General features: G+C 36.2%; 1 protein-coding gene across 1 annotated transcript in view; it reads right to left on the bottom strand.

Moving 5' to 3' along the window:
* AHI1 (Abelson helper integration site 1) overlaps nt 1-21,750 on the bottom strand; it is a 103,505-nt gene that overhangs the window by 33,000 nt on the left and 48,755 nt on the right. Inside the window, exon 18 of the mRNA XM_086631959.1 lies at nt 15,442-15,559. Within this exon, the coding sequence (XP_086488085.1) occupies nt 15,442-15,559 (118 nt within the window). The remainder of the gene's footprint in view (nt 1-15,441; nt 15,560-21,750) is intronic.

The raw sequence follows: 21,750 nt of genomic DNA, 5'->3' as shown, positions 1-21,750 counted from the left end.
AGCACTCCCAAGTCCTTTTCCTCAGGGCTGTTCTCAACCCATTCTCTACCCAGCCTGTACTTATGCTTGGGATTGCCCCAGCCCAGGTGCAGGACCTTATACTTGGCCTGGTTGAACGTCATAAGGTTCTCACAGGCCCACCTCTGAAGCCTCTCAAAGTCCCTCTGGATGGCATCCCTTCCCTCCAGCGTGTCCACAACACCACACAGCTTGGTCTCATCAGCAAACTTGCTGAGGGTGCACTCGGTCCCACTGTCCAGGTCACCAGCAAAGATGTTAAACAGTGCTGGCCCCAATACCGACCCCTGAGAATGCTTCTGGCAGTGTCACATCCCACAACAATTCTAACATCAGCCAAAAGAATGCATAGAGATATTCATACAGAGTTAGCCTTCACTTTCATTCCTGGTTCAAAGTGTACAAGGGCACAAACATTTGCCTGCTCTGAATCTTAGACTAATCCTCCAGAAGGAACTATGGAGAGATTCTGTTACTGGCTCTGAGGAGAATACTGTTTCATACCAATACATTTATCCTGTGCTTAGGCGCAATGAACAGGCAGAATTTAGCTCCTATTTACAAAAGGTATAATGAAGTAAAAACTATTGCATCACAAAAACAATTAAAAATCCAACTTTTTAATTAGAGATTAAAATCAAATACATTTAGCAGCCTACACACCCACCTAATTATTTCTAAGTAATCTTATCAAATCATCATCTTGCATTTTTCTTGCAAATGTTAAGTTTCTACAGTACCATATATAAACAATGCAAGTAGTAGCACGTGTCCCAAACATTCTTTTGAAGTAAAGAACATTTATTGAATTCATACTAATCAGAAACGTGCTAATTTATGACAACCTCTAACGTTACATCATAATGGCAGTAGATACAACTGAAAATGAGCAGAGGTTATAGTATCCAGCTGTTTCTTTCTACAATGTGGAGAACAGAAGGTGACTCTACAGCAAACATTAATAAGCCTGCACAGATACCATCAACGTTCTGAAATCAGATTGGCAATATTATTTACAAGTTCTAGATAGCAGATAGAAAAGATGTAAGGAAAATGCAGACTATGACACATACTTTGTACTAATAAGAGTTATTTTTCTAGTGCTGCAGATACCCTGAGAAAGTCATTAGTTTTGCTAAGCTTACCAGGACTATTTAAAAGCAAACATATGGAATTAAATTTAAAAAGAATATTATTTTGTATTATATTACATAAAGTTTGTAGTGTTACCCTCTCAAAAAATACTTCATGAAATAAAGAAATTGTAGTCTCTTAGAGTTGTGGGTGCCCAACACCAAAATAGAACCTTCACTTTTAGGTTTGGTAATATTTTTGCTTCTGCATTAACTTACCCTGCCTGAATCAGAGAAAATGGAGCTCTTAAGCAGGATTTATGTTTATCTGTTTCCTAAAAATAGGTAGTACAGTTAAATTCTATTTATTAATACAGTGAATTTCTATGTCATATAGTTAAATAGAATTTAACTCTATCTGTAACTCTTGAAGTCAAGTATCTACTGACCTCAGGAGCTCTACTCATGTCTTTAAAAAACGTACTTGACTAGGGATAAAAGACAAAGAATGAAAATTATGCAAGGAAGGAAAATAAAGTAATTTACTTTGCATGGTTCCTCCCACAATTGAAATTCAGCAATGACTAGTTATCCACAGTTACTTAAACCAAATTAGCCTGTTGCTCTACAAATGGAAAGCTGTAAGTAAGAAAATATGCTTAGAATACCACAAATACTTTTCAAATTAAGCCATTAACATTTTTGCAATGCAAAGTCTTTTCAGCTAAGAAAAAATAGCCAGTTACTGCCTGAAGTACTGAGTTTCTATATTACCCAGCAGCCTCACAATGTCAAATCAAGTCTTGACTGAAAAAAATAAAAATAAAAAAACTCTTGTAACTGCTTGAAGAACACATGTATCAGTTTTCTAACATTTGCATTCAAGGAAAGATAGTATCAGCAACATCACATGCAATATGTTGGAAAAAATAAGTCCGCTTGATACTTCAGGTCTTTATCATGACCAGAGTAGCCACTAATTTGTGCCTAGCCTACTTTATCCATTAAATTAGCACTTTAGGACAGTACAGAATATTAATTCAGAGAAAATATTACCAGAAAATTCCATGACATTGCCAAACAATTCATACATTGTTAAACCTGAAAAATGTTGGATCGTTGGCAGACACTAAATCAGGAAACCACCATATAAGAATTTTAATATAGTCAAAAAGAGTAGGAAAAAAAATTAATAGCAGATACACTTACTATTTTATTTTCAGAAACAGAAGGCTGTATCTTTAAAATACATTCCCAAGTTTACTTTCCATTTTGTAGTTCAGAAACTAGACTGGACAAATATTTCAAGAGAATGGGTGTGTGGTGAAACCAACCTACCACATGTGAGTTTTTGTGCATGCACACTTTCGAGTTTTAGACAATCTATGAATCGCTGGACACAAGAGATAAGTTACCAGTAATTAATCAATATGTAGTTCAAAACACAAGTTCTGAATATATTTCTAAAAATAAAAATTCCAAGAGTGTGACTTGGAGTCATTAAAGGAGATAAATACCAACTCAGTTTTAGTGTGTACCTGGCTCGCAAGAGAGGATCATCAACGAGCAACGTGCACCATATAGAAGCTATCAAGAGCTTTGTTACAACAGCTACTCCTGAACAAGTAGAGGAGGTGACAGACCTCACTGATACTTCCTTTGAATCAAGACAGCCCGAAAAATAACCTTCAAGGAGAAGAGCATTCTTTTTTATTAAAGAGGTGAACTCTGCTTAAACGCGGTTAGCCAAAAATGAAAATTCAAAGATGCAAGGAGTAGCAAAACAGAGCCCAATTATGATCTTCACCTGAAAACAGTAGAAAATATGACATCTTGCAAAGCGAATCTTAGCAGTTACAGCCCTTGCTAGAAAAACAGAACAACCTAGGGTAATCACTTCTTATGCTCTACTGGTGGATAATGACAACCAGAAGTTCAGTGAAAGAATTCTCAAAACATTTTCTGCTACTAGGCAATTTATCACACCAAAAGATGCTCAACATGTATTATTAAGTAAGCTCCAATTTTCTTTATTTTACTCTTTGGCATATTAGCTGCAGCAGTCTGCTTCCTTTGACCAGTCAGGCTCTGAATGGATTCCAGAAAGACCTATATCAACATATGTCACAGAATGTTAGGGATTGGAAGGGACCTCAAAGGATCATCTAGTCCAATCGCCAAAAATAAAATAAAATGTCACTGCAACACCCTTCAGCTAATCTGGGAAAAAAACAACAATCTATGAGGCACCATAAGCTACATAGCTGAAGTAGAGACAGTGGCCCTCTATTCAAAACAGGATAGTAATGGGGGATGCGATACCTAGAAGCATATGGGGATGCAATATGCTGAAGTGAATCTTCAGATGAGATATATCAAATACTGTTATACAGTCTGAGTAAGAGTCTTCTGCAGAAGGACTGCCTGGCATGCCAGAGCGAAGCCTGGGGTCAAGTGAGCAGGAAAGACTCTAAAGAGTTTTTTTGAATTTGCCTATGTGTCATTTGGATCCTTTTTCTTTTGGCCAAGGAAGTAAAAACCGAAGAGACTGAGCCCTTCTGGTGAGGGGAAAAGATGAGGAACCAACCTGTGCAATCTGTTCCTTCACTGGAGCGTGCCATAAGGTTGCAGAAAACACCGAAATAAAACTCTACTCCTCAAAACTCGTAAGGCAATTCTACCACCTCATTTGAAGCCAACAAGCAATGAGTCACTGTTCCTTACAACCTCCAGTGAGCAAGAAAGCAAGCTAACAGCAAGGAGGCAGGCTCCAGTGAAGCTCTCATTTCATCTGGATCAAAGCAGCATGTTGAGGCCAGTTCTGTAAATAACACCGAGTCATTAGGTTGTGTGACAATAGCAATGTTTAAGTTACACACCCATAGAGGCCTTTCCTTCTCTGTATGTGCCTTCTGCTTTCTTAATGCCTTCCCAAGCCATCATCCTCTATCATTAGTTTCTACAGGACCTACATGATCAGTATCAAGCTACATTGGTACCCTAGTCTATTGCAGAGCATAATAAGGACCACAGATACCTAAATTTAATTTAAAAGGTGTTAAATTAGTAGAATGAGTCAGGTGAGGGAAGCTGCTCTCACTGAGCTTGGTGCTTCAGCAATGAGGGTAACAGCAGCTGCATATGAATCCATGAAAGTGTAGTTGTTTCACACAGATAAAAATCTATCTGCAAAATTAGCAAAGGGTTTTTAAAATAGTTGGAAAAAATATGTATGTATACTAAAAAAGGATGGATAACGTGTCTTAAAAATGCAGATTTTTTTTTTTTTTAAACGTACTTGGTTTTTGCTCACTTGTCAAAACCACGTATAAAGTCGAAGGACCTAGGCCACCTCTTGGAAGAGGGAGATGCCTCCCTCCTGTTCACCAGGGCTGCCACTGGGCCTTTTACACAGTCCTCCTAGCTCTTCTCAAAATGATAGGAACAGAAGGATTGGAGCATTGTAAGGAGGGATCAATTTGCTCATCTTGTTCGCTCATACTTACTGTTGTACACACAGCATCCTTGCTGACCTGAACCTTCTGCTGGACAGAGAATTGATACTTTACTGCACAGTCCTTGGGCAGATCAACTGTTTCCACCTCTGAAACCAGCTAGAATTGCATTTAGCCATGCACTTTGTCAACACTTGCTGTCTTGTGGCTCAACAGCTCAAAAATTACAGACAAGCTCAGACTGAAAACAGTTAACAGGACCTCTCTACTTAGGAATTAATTAGATTTGCTTGTTTTAGGATCCACATAATTGAGAAAGTAAGGGCACACTCAGGCCAAATCACTTTTGGCAGCGTCTTTCCACAGTACTACGTCACACCCTGATTTTGCAATCTACATCCTCTGCTGCCAAACAGAGAGTAATGCTTCATTTAATCCACACCCTTGTATAATTTGGCTGAGAGTACTTCCTTTACCCTGAAGGCACAGCAGTAATTACCCTACCATACACCAATTTCAAGTAAATATAAATGGTGTTCTTTTGATAAAGTTTTTGGAGTCTTCAAAGATTGCTGTTATTGTGCTCCGTATTTAGCGTAATTTTTAGTGAAATATTTTAATTAACTTGCCTAGAAGAAACATGAAAAAGAACACATAATAAAGGAACATGTGTATCTTTGATCTCAGTATAAACAATTCTAGCAAGTTTAACTAGAAAATACAAACTCTCCTGACATTTATAACATCTTATCAATCAGACAGAGGAAACTGGATAACCAACCTTTTAAAACAGAAGAACTAGATTGTCATTAATGCTAATGGTTTTGTCTCTATGTCTTTACTATTCTGCTGGAACATTTTTGTGGTTAGATGAATCTATTTCTACACCTTTTGTTTTCAAATTAAAAATTCATTTTTACTATTCATTTTATAAATGCAAACCCTCAGCTCTTCTACCTTAAAACAAGGTCCTGTATTTGTGCTTTGAGCCAAAACTCTGGCATTGGTAAGTGATGTTGGTGGCCCAGTAGGGCCACAGAGCTCTGAGGAAGCTTTTTGACTGCAGAATCACCTCAGCTGCCTGTAAGCCACGACGAGTGCACAGCTATGTCCTGGTACTCTTGATTTTTTCTTTATTGTCAAAGTCATTCGGAAGGTGGAACATCCCAGAGATGGCTCTAGTGACTAAGCAGGAGGAGTGAGTACATGCAAAGGCTGGTTGCAGGTGACAACTGAGTCTTCATAATCTATTTGCACTGAAGAACCTGATACACAATATTCAAGTGCCTTTCCTTCAAGATGCGAATGGTATAGCAAAATAGCTTACAAAAGAGCCAGAGAGGCATAAATATTAATAATCTTGTGATGGATGTTTCAATTGTTTTTTTAAAAAATTAACATTTTAAACTAATTTTTAAGTTAAATTTTTCAGTTTTTCCATTCTGCTATGAGCAAATAATAATAAAAAAGTTTTGTCTTTCTCCCTTCTTTCCCATACTTTTCCCTTAAGCAGAAGTGAGAAATACGAGTATCTTAAAATGAATGATCATTTTTCCCAGGGGAGTTCCCATTCAAATTAACACACAGACATACATAAAAAACGTTTCAGACCCAGTATTTTTACCAAAAGTAGAAGAACATTTTTATCTAACTTCAGCGTAGTTAAGTCAGTTCACACTTGCTGAAGATCTGATCTGTGGTGCTTAGCCAGTAGTTTGTCTCTAATCAGTTCTCTTACCCTCTTTTGAAAAAAAAAGAGAAATTCTGGTAATTGGACATAAAACTTAATCCATCATCATAATTTCTCTGTGACTATGTAGTACTTTATAGTTAAAATAAAGCCTTGGATGATAAATACCTTTATAAATGTAAAGGTATTACCTTTGGTTAATAGAAGAAAATAAAAAAAAAACAGAATAATATACTCAAAAAACTATGGACTAAAATAAACTAAACTTATTCACTTAAAAAGTGCTAGTTTCCTGCACTTTCTCATAACAGTCTTCAAACGTTATTGTTATCCAAACTGGGGGTTGGTGAGGTTGTTAAAAGTAATTCAGTTTCCAAAAGAAGGAAAACACACACCTGATCCAAAGAGTTAGAAGCAACTGAGTTCTACAAATTACAGCAAAATGTGAGAATTCTGCAAAGTTGCAAATAGATACTTGTTATAATAGCAAAAAGCAATTCATATTTCTACATTTAGGAATGCAAAAGAAAATTATAGGCAAAAAGTTCGATTTTTTCGAACCACTGTCCCATTAGAATAATTAAATGAAAAGGCCATATTTCAAAAAAATTCCATCCTCTTAAAAATGTGAGAAGAATTCTCTTGAAAATTTTTAAAAGGTTAAATTTCTGAAAAATGTGTCAAGCAGGATCAGTTCTTCAAATCTTTGACAAAGCAGGAAAATAGCAAATTTCATAAAAACATAGAAACATAACTGAGAAGTGAGACAAGTATTGGGCACATATTTCTCTCATCTTCATGCACGATCACCCTTTTCAAATACATGAGATAAACTATTATAAGCAGATTGTAATTTGCAGGAAGCTAACTATTCTGCAAGCATTTCTTCTCATATGTTCTTAGACCACTTTCTGTTTTGGCAGCACCTCTGCAGGACATACTAATAGTGTTCTGCACTTCTGCACAGTGACTTAAAGACAACTTAAAGACAACTCGTAGTAGACTACTAATCAAAGATATTTCTCCCACTGGACTGCTTGATCACAGTGAGGCTGTTATGACTACCCCATGGTGAATAGGAAACTTGCATTTCTCTTTCTATAATAGGAAGAGATAAACCTGTCAGGCCACCAGGGAAAAAAACACTAAAAACCCTTTTGCACAGGTCTCATAATGTCACTTCATTATTTTCTCAACCAATATCACAAAAAAACCCTCAGCAGACTCTCAGCAATACTAATGAATTTGAGAGACTGCCTTTGTGAGATTATTAGACATTACCTACTTCCCTTTTGTAAGCATTCACACATACAAAAGTAAGGAAAATTAGCTTCATCATCACCTATTCCTCCTAGCAGCTTGTATAACACTCAAACCACTTTCAGCTAATAGTGTGGGTACTGAACCACTTTTAGGTACATATTTGGTACTCCTCACCACAATATGCTCTTGTCCCAATTTTATGAAGATGTGGGCTAAAAAGAAATATCTTGAAGTGACTTAGACATTATGGCAAATTGCTACACCATTTCCATAGCTCTGATCTGTGCAGCCCTGCAGGCTTAATTGCTTTCCCCATCACAGCAAATCTAAATGAAGCTGTTGGGTGAGCTAATGAGGCAACACACATCACAGTTTAACAGGGTACCAATACACCCAGAGTCTTTCAAAACAGAATTGAGAGTTCTTTTCTTATCTTTATCTTCTCCACAGGAAATCTTTTACACATACTGAAGCCATTTCTCTTAAAAAATTAATAGCAAGAGATTTGACTCCTATTTTAAAATCTGATAAAATACAGTATTTACAGTACTACGTCAGGATAAAAAAAAAAAAAAGTAGGCATTCGTTGATCTGTGCGCCATTCAATTCGCCTGCATAGATTGGATCCCAGTAAACAGATTTCTCCAACTGGCACTCCCCACTCCGCAAAAAATGGTCCCCCAAGGTCAGCATTATATAACTTCAGCACAGTAGTGTGGGAAAGCCGGCGAGGCTGCTGGCTGTACCACACGCTTTCTCTTATTGTCTGTCTGTCAATCCGTTCCTTCAGGCCTGTTTGAAAATGCCAGCAACCTGCATCCAAACACAGCCAGAGATACACTACAAATATTATTTCATGTTATACTTGGACTGTATAGTACACGTATACACAACCTTCAATTAATATATACTCTGTCATCTTTTTAATATCTCTTCAGTCACTTCGGGATATTTTATTACTGCTTATCCTCAAATTAGAAAACTAATCTATTCAGTAAAACTGAATTCAATTGTTCATTTCATACATTTTCAGTGACAGTTTACATGAGTCTGTTTTCCCCCTAACAGTTTCTTGATAAGAGAAGAAAAGAGTAAGGCCACACTGAACTAGCTTTCTGCACATATTCTTCCTTGAGTGGCACAAAATTATGTCAGAAGCAAGATAAACACCCCCAAACGAAACAAAACCATTAAATTCCCCCCGGACTGTGGTAGTACTGAAGATAGAGGTTGTAGAGTTGGGGAGAAAGTATGAAACATTGAAAAAAAAAAAAAAAATCAACAATACCAACTTACACATGAGCAGTGTATGTTGACATACACATTTTGACAGTGTTTCTGCAATATCTCTGCAAAAACGTGAATTTTTCTAATTGATATATCTCCTTTTTCTGCTTCTAAAAAACCAGAATCAAAATAGTATTTCAAGAGCATTTAGTTGATGCATAAATATTTTTGATATCTTTGAGGTAGAAATCTATTTTATCGTTTGCTTGAGACTGAAAAAAGTTTTAAATAGTCTATCAAATATAACGGAGAACTTAAATGCAAAGTCAGTTTTGTTAATATCTTCAGAGAACGAGAAAGAGTGCTTTGAAGCTTTCGCTTTATATAGGTGGAAAACACCTTTGACTGTCAGTTGTGTTAATGGAGATAAAATGTCTAATTGTTCTCAAACCTGCCAAAGCGTTGTGTTTTTTGATTCTGAGATTTTTTAAAAATACAAGAACCATCATGTTTCTAGCACATACGTAATTAATTTTTAAGAGCAAGTTTAATTAACTGGTTTTACTGAAGTCAAAATTTTGGTGGAAAGATCTGTGCAGTATTTATAGTCAAGCTTCAATCTCCCACATAGTTAACAATCAGGGTCATTGCTAATTACAATTACTTTAAACCTAAAACTTACTTTAGAAAATATGCCCTGAACCCAGTGGGAGTTACTGAAGAATCACTGTTGAATAAAGCCTAAAAATGCGGGCCATGTCTTTCATGGCATGCCACGGACCTGCAAAACAGTCTCTGAGAGTATAGGAAAGGTGATTTCACTGTCCAAAGATGTTCACAATCTTAAGGAGCGAAGGCAAACAAAATCAGGAGGATTTTAACGTCTCTCAGAGAATAAGTAACTTGAAGCTGGAGCTTTTGCTACTTTCTTATTTGTTTAAAAAATAAAAACTTGGAAATAGGTTATCCTGGAAGAAGGTAAAAACATGAGAACATGACGAGGAAAAGACAGGAATGTCTAAGACAAAGTCCTGCATAGTCCTATAGGGCAGAGCTGCAGAGCAGCACCACAGAATGGGTATGATAAAATCAGCACTGAAGCATGAGCATAAAGCAGGGCTATACAAGACAAGGAAGCTAAAAACTTCAATTCTGACTATCAAAGACAGGTCTGAGCCAAATCTTCTTATTACCAAAAGAAAAAAAGAAGGGGAAAAAAAAAAAGAAAGAAGAAAATAAGTTCAGCAAGCTTAAACATTACATGCTTTTAGGGATAAATTCCCTAAAGTGTACTAAACAATAATCAAGTAAGAATTAAGTAATCTGCAATATATACACAACATGGAGAAATTTGGGTCGAGCAAAAGATAGGACCAGCTATAAGAATTCATGGATCTGAATTAAAAAAATAAAACTCAAAGGGGATGCCTTTCTCCAAGACACACATCTAGCAAAGTTTTCAAACGATTGAAATAGCTATCAGCACAGCTGCAGCTTTACTGAGGCAGACACAAAAAAAACCTCGATATGGCAAATTGAGTCACATTCTCAATGAAAAATTCCAGCTGACAGTCTATAAGGAGGACACTAAGACAACTTAAGTCCTGTGCCTTCCTTTCAAATTTAACATAATCTTTGTGAAAGGAAGGCACACAACATACAACTTCTTAAATTTAAATAAATTTTGTTAAATTTTAAGAATCTCTCTAAAGAATTAGATAACACATAAGAAACAAGTTCATCCATGTCTTGTACCTGCTTCAATTATTATTTGTCAAAATAAAATTATGTTTTTCAAGTAATTCTAACTATACTCTTGACAAAACTTTAAATGTATCTCTTGCACAGCAGTCTATAGCATCGATGGGAAAGCAGGAGATGTTGTTAACCTTGAATTTAGCAAGAGTTCCAACACTGTCTCCCATAACATCCTCATGGACAAACTGATGAAATATGCACTGTGTAAGCAGACAGCACAGCAGACAGAATTAGCTGAGCTGTAGGGATCAGAGGTTTGCAGCCACTTGCATGAAATCTAACTGGAGACCAGTCACTAGTGGTGCACTCCAGGGGTCGATACTGGGGCCCATGCTGTTTAACATCTCTACTAATGACCTGGATCATAGAATCATAGAATGGTTTGGGTTGGAAGGGACCTCAAAGATCATCTAGTTCCAACCCCCCTGCCATGGGCAGGGACACCCTCCACTACACCAGGTTGCCCAAAGCCTCATCCAACCTGGTCTTGAACACTTCCAGGGATGGGGCATCTACAACTTCTCTGGGCAACCTGTTCCACTGCCTCACCACCCTCAGAGTGAAAAATTTCTTCCTTATATCTGATCTAAATTTCCCCTCTTTCAGTTTAAAGCCATTGCCCCTTGTCCTATCACTACATACCCTTGTAAAAAGTCCCTCTCCAGCTTTCCTGTAGGCCCCCTTTAAGTACTGGAAGGCTGCAATAAGATCACCCCGGAGCCTTCTCTTCTCCAGGCTGAACAGCCCCAACTCTCTCAGCCTGTCTTCATAGCAGAGGTGTTCCAGCCCTCAGACCATCTTCATGGCCTCCTCTGCACCCGCTCCAACAGGTTCATGTCCTTCTTGTGTTGGGGACTCCAGAGCTGAACGCAGTATTCCAGGTGGGGTTTCACGAGAGCAGAGCAGAGGGGCAGAATCACCTCCCTCATGGGACTGCGTGCACCGTCAGCAAGTTTGCAGATGATAAAAAACTGGGAGGAGTGGCTGATATATGAGAGGGATGTGCTGCCATTCAGAGGGACCTTGACAGGCTGCAGAAATGGGCCAACAGGAACCTCATGAATTTCGACTGAAAGGAAATGCAAAGTCCTGCATTTGGGGAGGAATAATCCCAATGCAGACTGAAATACACAAAATATCATTTCAACATAAAAAAAAAATCCCTTTACTGTGAGAACAGTCAAACATTGTTAAAAGGTTGTCCAGAGATGTTGTTGAATCTCCATCATTATAGATGGTCAAAACCCAACTGGACACAGTCCCGAGCACCCTGTCCTAGGTGCACCTGCTTTGAGCAGGAGGGTTGGGCTACAAGGTTTCCAGAGGTGCCTACCCAGCTCAACGATACCATGATCTTGTGTTTACTCATCTCACATAAAGAACATTCTGTGCTTGAGAAAGGTGCTGAAGTTCTCTATTTGATGATTAAACAATGAATTATTTTAGAACAAAGTTAGGCTATCTAAGCAAACATGTAAAACTCAAAATCAGGAATAAAATAAAAGCATAACTGAACAAACTCTTTAAGGAGACAAGAAAGGATCTGATACTAGTTTACAATTAGAAGTTACTGCAGCTGAGCATGCAGAAAACCAATCACTAGCAGATTGTTTCACTCGTTATGGAGTCGCTTTATAAACATAGCAGTTCACTTCTTTAAAAATTAATTAAATAATCAGAAAGGGGTGCTCAAAGTCTCTAAAACATTATAGAACAGAGGGAAGACTGGAATAAGAAGAAGCACCTTTGCTATTACACTATGAAATATTCAAGGACATAAGAACCCAAGTGGTTTCCAAATAACTTAGGTTTCTTTTCACAAAATAGCATTGCTGAAGGAAGGGGCTATATTAGAATAACAAATGGCATTTTACTGTATTTTCAGTGTTTCATGAATTTCTCCTTCAGATAAAATATTTATATATTTATGTTTCTTACTGTTTGACTGGAATGTTGTGAGAGCCTGTGGACACAGGGTCTTTAGGAAGGAATGAGGGAAGCCAAGAATGGAGAGTGCTGTAGGAAGAGAGGCTCAAATGTGCAGAGCTACAGAGCAGATGACGGGTTTGTCAGGAACATACGAGTCAAAATTGGAAGAGGCCAAAAATATGGATATTGCGGGATATGTAGGGGCACCTGCTACAGATTACCTGATCAAGAAGAGGAAGTGGATAAAGCCTTCTTTAAACAGAGCAAGAAGTCTCACAGCCACAGGCCCTGACTCTCATGGAGGTTTTTAACCACCTCAATATCTGCTTGAGAGACAAAAACACAGCCTACAAGCAATTCAGACTTCTGGAATGTGCTGGGAACAACTTTTTGATGCAGATGCTGGACAGGCTGACTAAGGGGGCTTCACCCCTGGGTGTGCCAATACCGAATAAGGCAGAAGTGGTTGGAGACAAAGGCAGACCTGCTTCAGTGACCATGAGATAACTGATCTTGAGAGAGGGAAGGTAAATAGCAGAACAAGGACTGGGGCTTCATGAAAGCCTATATACATGTGAAAGTATACACTTGAAGAAAAGCCAAAACATATTATATGTTTGAGAGTATACAGAACCCATCTGTTAAAACGAACAGGCATGTTTAAAAGGCGCAGTAGTGAATATTAGCTTTATTTGAAGTATTACAAAATCACCTACAGCTACTTCTGCAAATATATCTGGATAAAAAATGATCTAAAATTCAGCAAAGGTTTGCAATATTACTGCTACTACCCATAAATCACGAAGGTGGATACCCCATTTTTCCACTGATTCTACCTAATGCAAGACCTAAATAATTAGATTGTCTTGCTAAAAGAACAAAGTGCCACATGTATCCGGGCTACTGCACTGTCCATATCACAAGACATCAGCTACAACCTTATCAAGTTAATACAGCATGCACAAACACCAGTTGCATGGTTAAAAAGCTTGCTAACAGAGCTTTACACATGCTGCCTGTAGCGACTTCACTGTAATGGGAATTCTGCATTTTGCTTTAAGAAGCACTAAATACACAGCAAAAGGTGACAGGAAAGTGTGAGAGTGAGAAGACTGAATAACTGCCAACATAACCTTCAGGAACACAAAACCATCTGCTGGACAAAAATGAAGGATCTCTGTATTACAGGCAGTTGTTAACGATGCAACATCTCAGGAACATCAATACAGAAAAGCATATAAATTGTGTATATGAAACCAACACAGAAAAAAAAAAAGGTTTTGTGCTTCCAGCACAATCCATAAATGAATAGATCTGCTTAAGTACAGATTTTCTATTATTCAAAAGTAAAACTAAACTGGCAATTAGGAGCTATGAACACAAGTACCTATCTTCACACTTCATAACCAACGGGGAAAGATGAAATTGATGAGTAAATCTTCCTCATAGGTTTCACTGAAAGCAACTTTTATCACAGTAGAACAACTTGGAGGCCCTCAAAATGAGAAAGTAGTAGTTTAAGATTTTAAAAGACTTTCTTACAGGAAAAATCTATTTTGACTGTGGTCCACTAGAATTTTTATGGTCTTTTTTTTCCCTAAGAATCTTCATTTTCTCATCGCTTTCATTGACTGTTGAAAGACCATTAAGATGCACCTCTTTTTTACTATATTTCCCTTGCATAAATAATATCCTGTACCTGTGCATCATTGAACTATTAGTCAGTTTTGGAAACAACTACCTTGGGAGTATGAACATGAAAAGCTGTAACATGTATCTATGTTTTGTTCATGCTATTTAAGAAGTCTTCATCAACACATTTATCTGTGCTTCTGCATAAAATAAAATTCAAGACAATAAGATGCACTGGTTTGAGCAATATTAGGTATAGCCATTTAAAACAACTTAAAGTATATGTTAATGTTCCTTAAAGGGTTAGTCCACTTATTTGAAGCATTCAGACTATGTAAGACAGCGTATGTCTACTGTTTCTGCAAGATTTATGCACCCTAGAAACATTAAGCATCTGTTGTGCGATAGATTAATATTATTACGGATCTAAGCTCTTTTGTTAAGGTAAAAAATGAAAATACAGAAGTTAATTGGTGTACAGCCATTCGTGTTGTGAATTAGGGACTAGGAGTGATTCCGAGACTAGTGGTTAACCTTTCAGTCCGTGCTAAGGACTCTTTCCTCTGGAGCTCAGAAAAAGTAATCATAACTTGATGCACAAAGAAAATTGTCTGCCTTTAGGAGATAATTCTATATAATTATAGAGACCATTCCTATCTTTACTATCTACATTTTATAGCTTTATCGCCTGTTTTTAGTTCATTATATATTCCACCCTCCCTCTGAACTTCTTTTTACTCTTAAGGATACAAAACAAAATCACTTTGAAACTAAGGTTCCAATTTTCCGTCTTATTTTACAGGTGCCCCAAAATGACAAAAAGGCATGAAATTATCAATTTTATTATTAAATATTGTGATGAGCAATGCAACAGATATTATTAGCAAAAAAGTATCACAAAAATGCATAGTTTCACTGTTTACTTTTTTCTCAAAATCTTTGAACACGAAATGTCTTTAGAAACAAACCCCTGAAAATAGATTAAACACAACTGCAAATAGACTACCAAGCACTATCATTCTTAAGTAAATTGCTTTTCTTATTACTGTTTTCTTTTATCAATACATACGCTTTTAAAATATGATTTTTTTTTTTGTTTTTAAGTGTCTGTATTTATTAAGTATTAAAATATTATCAAAATATTACATTAAGAAAAGCTGGCAATTTCAGTGTTGTAGAAACATACAGCACTAATAAATAAGTGTACAGCTTAAAGAAAAAAAAGCATTACAAGGGAACATGTGTCAGTATTGGACTGTATCGCACTGCGCTTTAAACAACATCGCATCTAACAGCCAAGACACTCCCAGAAAGAGCTTCACAGCAAGATTTATAAACTCCTGGAAGTTATTATCCATTCGTTCCCTACAGAGAGTGGAGAAATAAAGAAACTTACCACTTTTACTGGTGAAAGAACGCAGAGGATTCAGTGGCGTGCCCAGAGTGCCTGGCAGTCTTAGCTTGGAGTGTGGTGTCAGCAATGATGGTGCAGGAAGCAAGAGATTTGAGCTCGTCTGTAATAGGAAAGACAAATCAGAGAGTGAAGTGTAATTTCCTGGGTTACTTACTGATGCAACACCTACAACAGAAATGTTTGCTTACTGTAAATAACTATTAATTCCACCAAAAATATTAAGACTCAAGCCCGTGATAAATAACAATTTCAAAAGATGGGTTTGGTGGTTTTGTTTTTGTTTTTTTTTGTTTTTTTGTTTTTTTTTTTTAATATTTGGGGACAGACTTGAAAAAATTACTGACACAGCTATAAATTGAATTGCATGTTTACATATGGACACAAACTCTCAAGCAGTGCAAACAATGGAACAGAACTGTTTGAACTGGCATCTGGTTGCATTTTCATGTATAAAAATAAAATGACATTCATACATGGTTATAAATGGAAAATAACTTCTCATTTTTGAGTACTCAAACTACACTACATATACAAAGAGATTACTCAATATTAGAATGAGAGGGAAAAAAAAAAGCAGCATCTTAAACCAGTCCTAACACGAAACTGATTTCTGCACACTTCCTTTATGTAAGCTACACAAAAAGTATCTGCAGTCGTAATTTCCATAGCAACAAAGATAATGTAGTTAAAATTTGGTTTGCTGTGGAGTTTCTTGATATACACGCAGCTATCACAAAGCAAAAATCTTTCCCAAACTCTACAATTGACATATTATTCAATACAGCCTATGTAAAAAATGTATTATGACAATCTTAGGTTTTTTACGTGACCAATTGAGAATTTTACTGTTTATTAAACATATTTTCACTGGCTGCCTTGATAGTACAGCCAAAGGAGAGGGAAAATAGGCCTTACATAAAATATTTGTAAATTTCTTCAAATAAAATAGATTTGTATGTTAAGATTTTTGAGAGTTATTTACATAAAACAACATAATTCTTGACCTTTTTGAAAAGTCAAGGCTATTTCACAATCTTGAATAAATGCGTATGGTCACTTACTCCAACTTAAAGCCCACACTCAACAACGACATTTTGCAAATTTTCAATCTACTGATTTCTAAATTCTGTTTAAAGAAAGGAGACAGCTAAACCAAAGTAAATCAGTGGTTTATTTCCAGAAGTGATATAATTTATGTAACTGCTATTTCTGTCATCTAATAAATATTAAACAATTCAACATGATTCACTAATGCAGAATATTAGAGCATTGGTATACTGAGATCCAGGTAATACAGCACTAAAAAAGTGTGTTGAGTAACTTGACTGGGCCATAGAAGATATCAGCTATCATCTTCTCTGTATTACTCTGCTAGATCTTCATCTCAATGTATCTAGGTTTTGTGCAGCAATATGGATTTAATTCTCCTGAAATAAGTTTATTATAAAAACTGTGTTTTACTCATCAAGTACTCTCTCAGCAACTGCACAAAATTGTAATGACTATGTTCCAAAACTGACCAGAAAGAAAAATAAGACAGAAAATCAAATCAACCACTGCACATAACTGAAAAAAGTATTAAACCATCTAGATTTTATCGCAGTGTACAAATTTTACAGAATGTCAGTAAATAGTAGTTGTGAAATGCAAGCAGAATGGAGAGGCCTGTTTTTCTGAACAACAAAATCAATCTGCCAGTCTTAGATTTACATATGCAAGTGACTAACTGACTAATATAAAGTTTTCTCTGATACATGTAAATATTGTGGAAAGCTAGTAGCTTATGGGTTTACTCATAAAACAGAAAAAAATAATCTGTTCTGCAAACACGTTAAGCCCAGCTTTCCATTGTTTCAACTTTTATCTACTGTTTGCTCTAGTGAGAGCCTTTCTGCAGGAAGACAAATGAGAAGATCTCCCCCCTGCATGAATTTCTTGCAGAGTGTACACTACCCCCTCGGTGATACAACTGTGTGTTTTCCAGTCGAGTATTCTCATGAAACTTTTTGGAATTCTCTTTCAAATTTTCTATCAAAAAGCTGGTTTCAGATGCTACCAGGAAATGAAGACAGGATGCGTATGTCAGCCTTTGGATATCAAACTAAACAGAGCAGAGCAAACTATTCAAAACTAGCACTTAACAGACACTTCCCTGGTTCATCCTGGAGCAAAAAAAAACATCAGGAGAAACTTGATTGTGGTGCTTGAATGAATTAATTATAGACGAGATATGGAACTCTATGTAAATTATCCCTGTAGAGCATTTAATTCACTTCTTTATTTTCCTGCTGTATTACTCAAATACTCTTATTATGCATGCCAAATAGTATGCTTTGAAATCAAATGCAATCGACACGTATATTAGAAGACTAAATTTACACTCCTGAAGATTAAAGAAAACCAGCCTTTTAAATAAAAAATAAGTTCCATCTTACAGCAGTTAAATAGTTAATACAACTCTTATTAGTTGTATTAACAGTTAATACCATAAATTAATAATTAATAAACAGTTAATACAACTTAACAAGTTAAATACAACTCTTCCCTGCTCTCCAAGTCCTTAAAACCAAGGTAAAAATTGGTTTTATAAAAGAGGTATTGAAAAGAAAGTTTTAAATTTAAGCAGTCTTACAGGAGTGATTCATTCCTCCCCTTAATGGCAGTGAAGCTCAGTATAGGTGAGCTATAAAAGATTGCCCATCCAAAGTAAACACAAAATCAGAGGTTTTATGACCTTTCTGCCACTAGCTCTTAAGTATTACTTAAATCTCTAAAAGGCTGAAAGAGAAAAAAAAATCCCACATCATTATAACAGAAGAAGGAACCACTCAGCTAATAAATGAGGACTACTGATTCAGCAAAACTGTTTCCAGGTGAAGCACACTGTCCTATGAAGAATAATTAATTTTCCTACAACAAAAAACTACCTACAGAACAGAGTGAAGCAATAATTTTTTTTTTTGAAATGCATGCTGTGGGAAGGCATTGCTAAATATCTTTACAACAACGAGTAAAGTTGGCTAAGATAGCCGACCATCAGTCCGCTTACTTTTCACAACAGGCTCTGCTTGCTTCATGCACAAACCACAACTTTATCAAAGACACAGTTTACTACTATCCTGAATTGAGTAAAACTAAGAGTTATAACATTCGTGTAGTTTTTGTAGCAAAATAGGATTCCTACGTAATTTTTCTCAAATTCAAAGCTGATTTGCATTTTCTTTTTTAGTGTTAGGGCAGCTCTATGTAAATTATGCAAATACACATTTTCAGTGGAACTAGTTTTTACATTAAAAGTGAATTGCATGAGATAAAAAAACAGAATACTGCAAGACTTGTCAAGCTGGCAATAACAATTTCTCTTTTTTCCTAAGAATGCAATTTTATGACCTTTGCAACCAATATAATTGATATTTCCATATATACTTGCAAGTCAAATCAGGCTGGCCAGCTCTACACTACCTCTTATTCTTTTAGTTTCAGGCTTCCCTTTTGAAACTTTAGGCCTCTAGGACACTGTTTTTAAAGACAGTTTAAAAACATTATGAGACCATGATTCTGAAGAATTTATAAATTGACAATTGAATGTGAACTTACACAAATTCTGCAATTTTTCTCAATGCTAGAAGAAAATACATAGGTAATAATGCTTAAAGTAGGATTACAGTACTACAGCTTTTAAATTTGCAATGTAAGTTTGAATCAAGTTTACATCTATGTAAAGATGCAATTAATTCTATGACTGGGCTGTTAGAAGGGCTCCAGCAAAGGCTGGGATTCTCTGGTGGTAGGTGTACTGCAATCAGTTAGAGACTAATCTGTTCTGCTCTTAAATAACTTCTAGTCCAAATGGGAAAATCAAAGACAAGTAAAGTAAGATATCATCCTTTTACACACAGGCAAAACTGAAATGTATCGACTTTGCTTGTCTGAAGCAAGTGTGTTCCCCTGATGCTCCCTACAGTCCTCTTACTCTGATTGTCCAGATCAGGTACTCATCTAGATGGCAATATAGTTCCCTCACAGCTTGGGTGCTCCGTCACTTTCCCCACAGAAGCCCAGAAATGATCAGAGCATATAAATAAGAATTGAAGCTAGAAGGTGCCTGATCCTGCAGTTCAGATATAGCCATTGTCTATAGATGGTACGTCTCACTACGCAGTAATTCTATATATTCAGTTCTTCAGTTCTGCCAGAGAGTTCCGGCATTTCAATTACAGGCTTACCACAAAAGCTTTCTTCCTTTCTTTTTTTCTTTTTTTAAAAAAAAAAAAGTTAAGAAGAAATTGAGATTACTATAAAGATTTGGAATAGTAAGCTGCTTTCTTTTACCCACAAGGAAAACCAAATTCTTTGTACAAGACACAAAACAATTAAATACAGGCTCAGTTATACACAGGCTGTTGTAGACTCCCTCAGCCCTTAAGCACAGAGAGTATGACCTTTCCTGGATTGGATAAAACTGACACTTCAGCTTAAGAACATGCCTGGATATACACATTTTTGCAGAACTGGCCAACGTTCATCACCAATAACAGTAAAAAGTAGATTAGCCTCCTTAGTAAGAGCCAAGTAGATTACTATGAAAACTGTGTCCTCTTCTGCGACTGGTTATGATTCTTGCTATCAAAGAACATATGACCAGGAAAAAAAAAAAAAAAAAATCCATGACTTCACTGTAGTAGATAAATTTTAAAAATGTCTTTTTTCGTGCAAGTGAAAAACGGATGTAACCTGTGTCGCATACAAAACACACCCTACGATTTTATTTCTCTTCCTACTAAGGAAAACAAAAATTCTTCTGACTCACAGCTTGTCAAATACACATAGAAACCTATTTCACTGTACCTGCTGGTAAAAGACATTAGGACATGACTCTAAATACAGTTTCAGGTAATTATGTAACCACTCAGACATTTGTAACCTTCCCCCTCCCACTCATTCCTCTCCAAGTACTCCGTTAGACTCCAGGCTTTTCCTACTATATATAAAATCCCTTTTTGGTAGATTTTTTAAATTATTTCCCCCCTTCTCGCACCCCCCCCCCCCCGCCCCGAGATATTAAAAAAAGGTATATATTTCTGTGAAAATTTGGATATAATTCCTATCATTGTTAACAAAAAAAAAAAGTATAACCAAGCTTGAACATCACTAAATTGTTTTTAAAATTATGCACTTAAACAAAAAGTATGATCTAATTTCTTATGTTGAGAAGCCCTCGTTTGCTTATTCTGGAGATTAACTGCAATGTAATCATAAAGAGAGAAAGGTAAAAAAACTGACCAGATTTCCCCAGAATAAGCAGCACTTTTGGATGCAAAGATATAAAGTTATTTTCTCTATCTTTTATTTGAATGAAAACCAAATTGCTTTCCCCAGCTAACAAAAAATAAAAGTAATCTGTGAAACTTTAGTAAAAAATTCTAGAGGTTTAATCTTTTCTATCCTTCTTTAACTCTCAAGTCACAGTACCTTAGTACTTGCACCATCATCAACGTTCCTTTCTGCACCTTCATGTTGCAAGAAACTCTCACAGCCTCAATAACCATTAAGAAAAATATTTATCAACAATGTTATCAAATTAATTGACTCGGTGCACATTTATGGTATTTCCTTTCATAAAAAGTTCCTAATAAAAGCTGCTTTCTCTTCTTGGCGACAATAACCCAGCTGGCAGAAGGAGATATAATTTACTGTATTTTACCAGCATGAGTGAATCTAGCTTTCTCTCCTTTAAAATATGATTTAAATAATCATAGTATTACTCAGATGTCCCCGTTTACTTTGTTCAACAGAGAGAAAACAAACAGTGAGTAACTGTTCCTTAACACTGTACAAATGTTTACGGCAAGAAAACGAAGATGGTAAAACTGGAAATAAAATTAAAGGACTGATCAGTAAAATCACACATATTAAAAATACTCAACACCATCTTATTTTACCCTCTGATAAAATTGTTATAATGGATATAATTTTATGCTAAAAAAATGAATGCAATTAATTTCTTGTGTCTGACATACACCTTTTATACAAAACACAAGCCACTGAGAGAAATATAATGCTGAAAAAGGACAGTAGTGGAACAAAGTCTTCTTGGCATTCTAAAGAGGACTATTGGAAAAGGAACTCGAAAAGTATACTGCACTATTCAAAAGCACCTATTTAATGTAAAAGCCCTCATTCCAGTAGAATGTATTGCACAGATCACCAGAAAAATGATTGCCTACGTTACAGGATCATGTTCTCCACTAATATGATAATTAACAAACTAAAAACCAAACCTATCATGCA

Source organism: Tauraco erythrolophus, chromosome 2, assembly GCF_009769465.1.
Source record: "Tauraco erythrolophus isolate bTauEry1 chromosome 2, bTauEry1.pri, whole genome shotgun sequence".
Taxonomy (NCBI): Eukaryota; Metazoa; Chordata; class Aves; order Musophagiformes; family Musophagidae; genus Tauraco; species Tauraco erythrolophus.
Note: the sequence above shows the minus strand (reverse complement) of the source record. Positions and strands in the feature narration are given on the sequence as shown.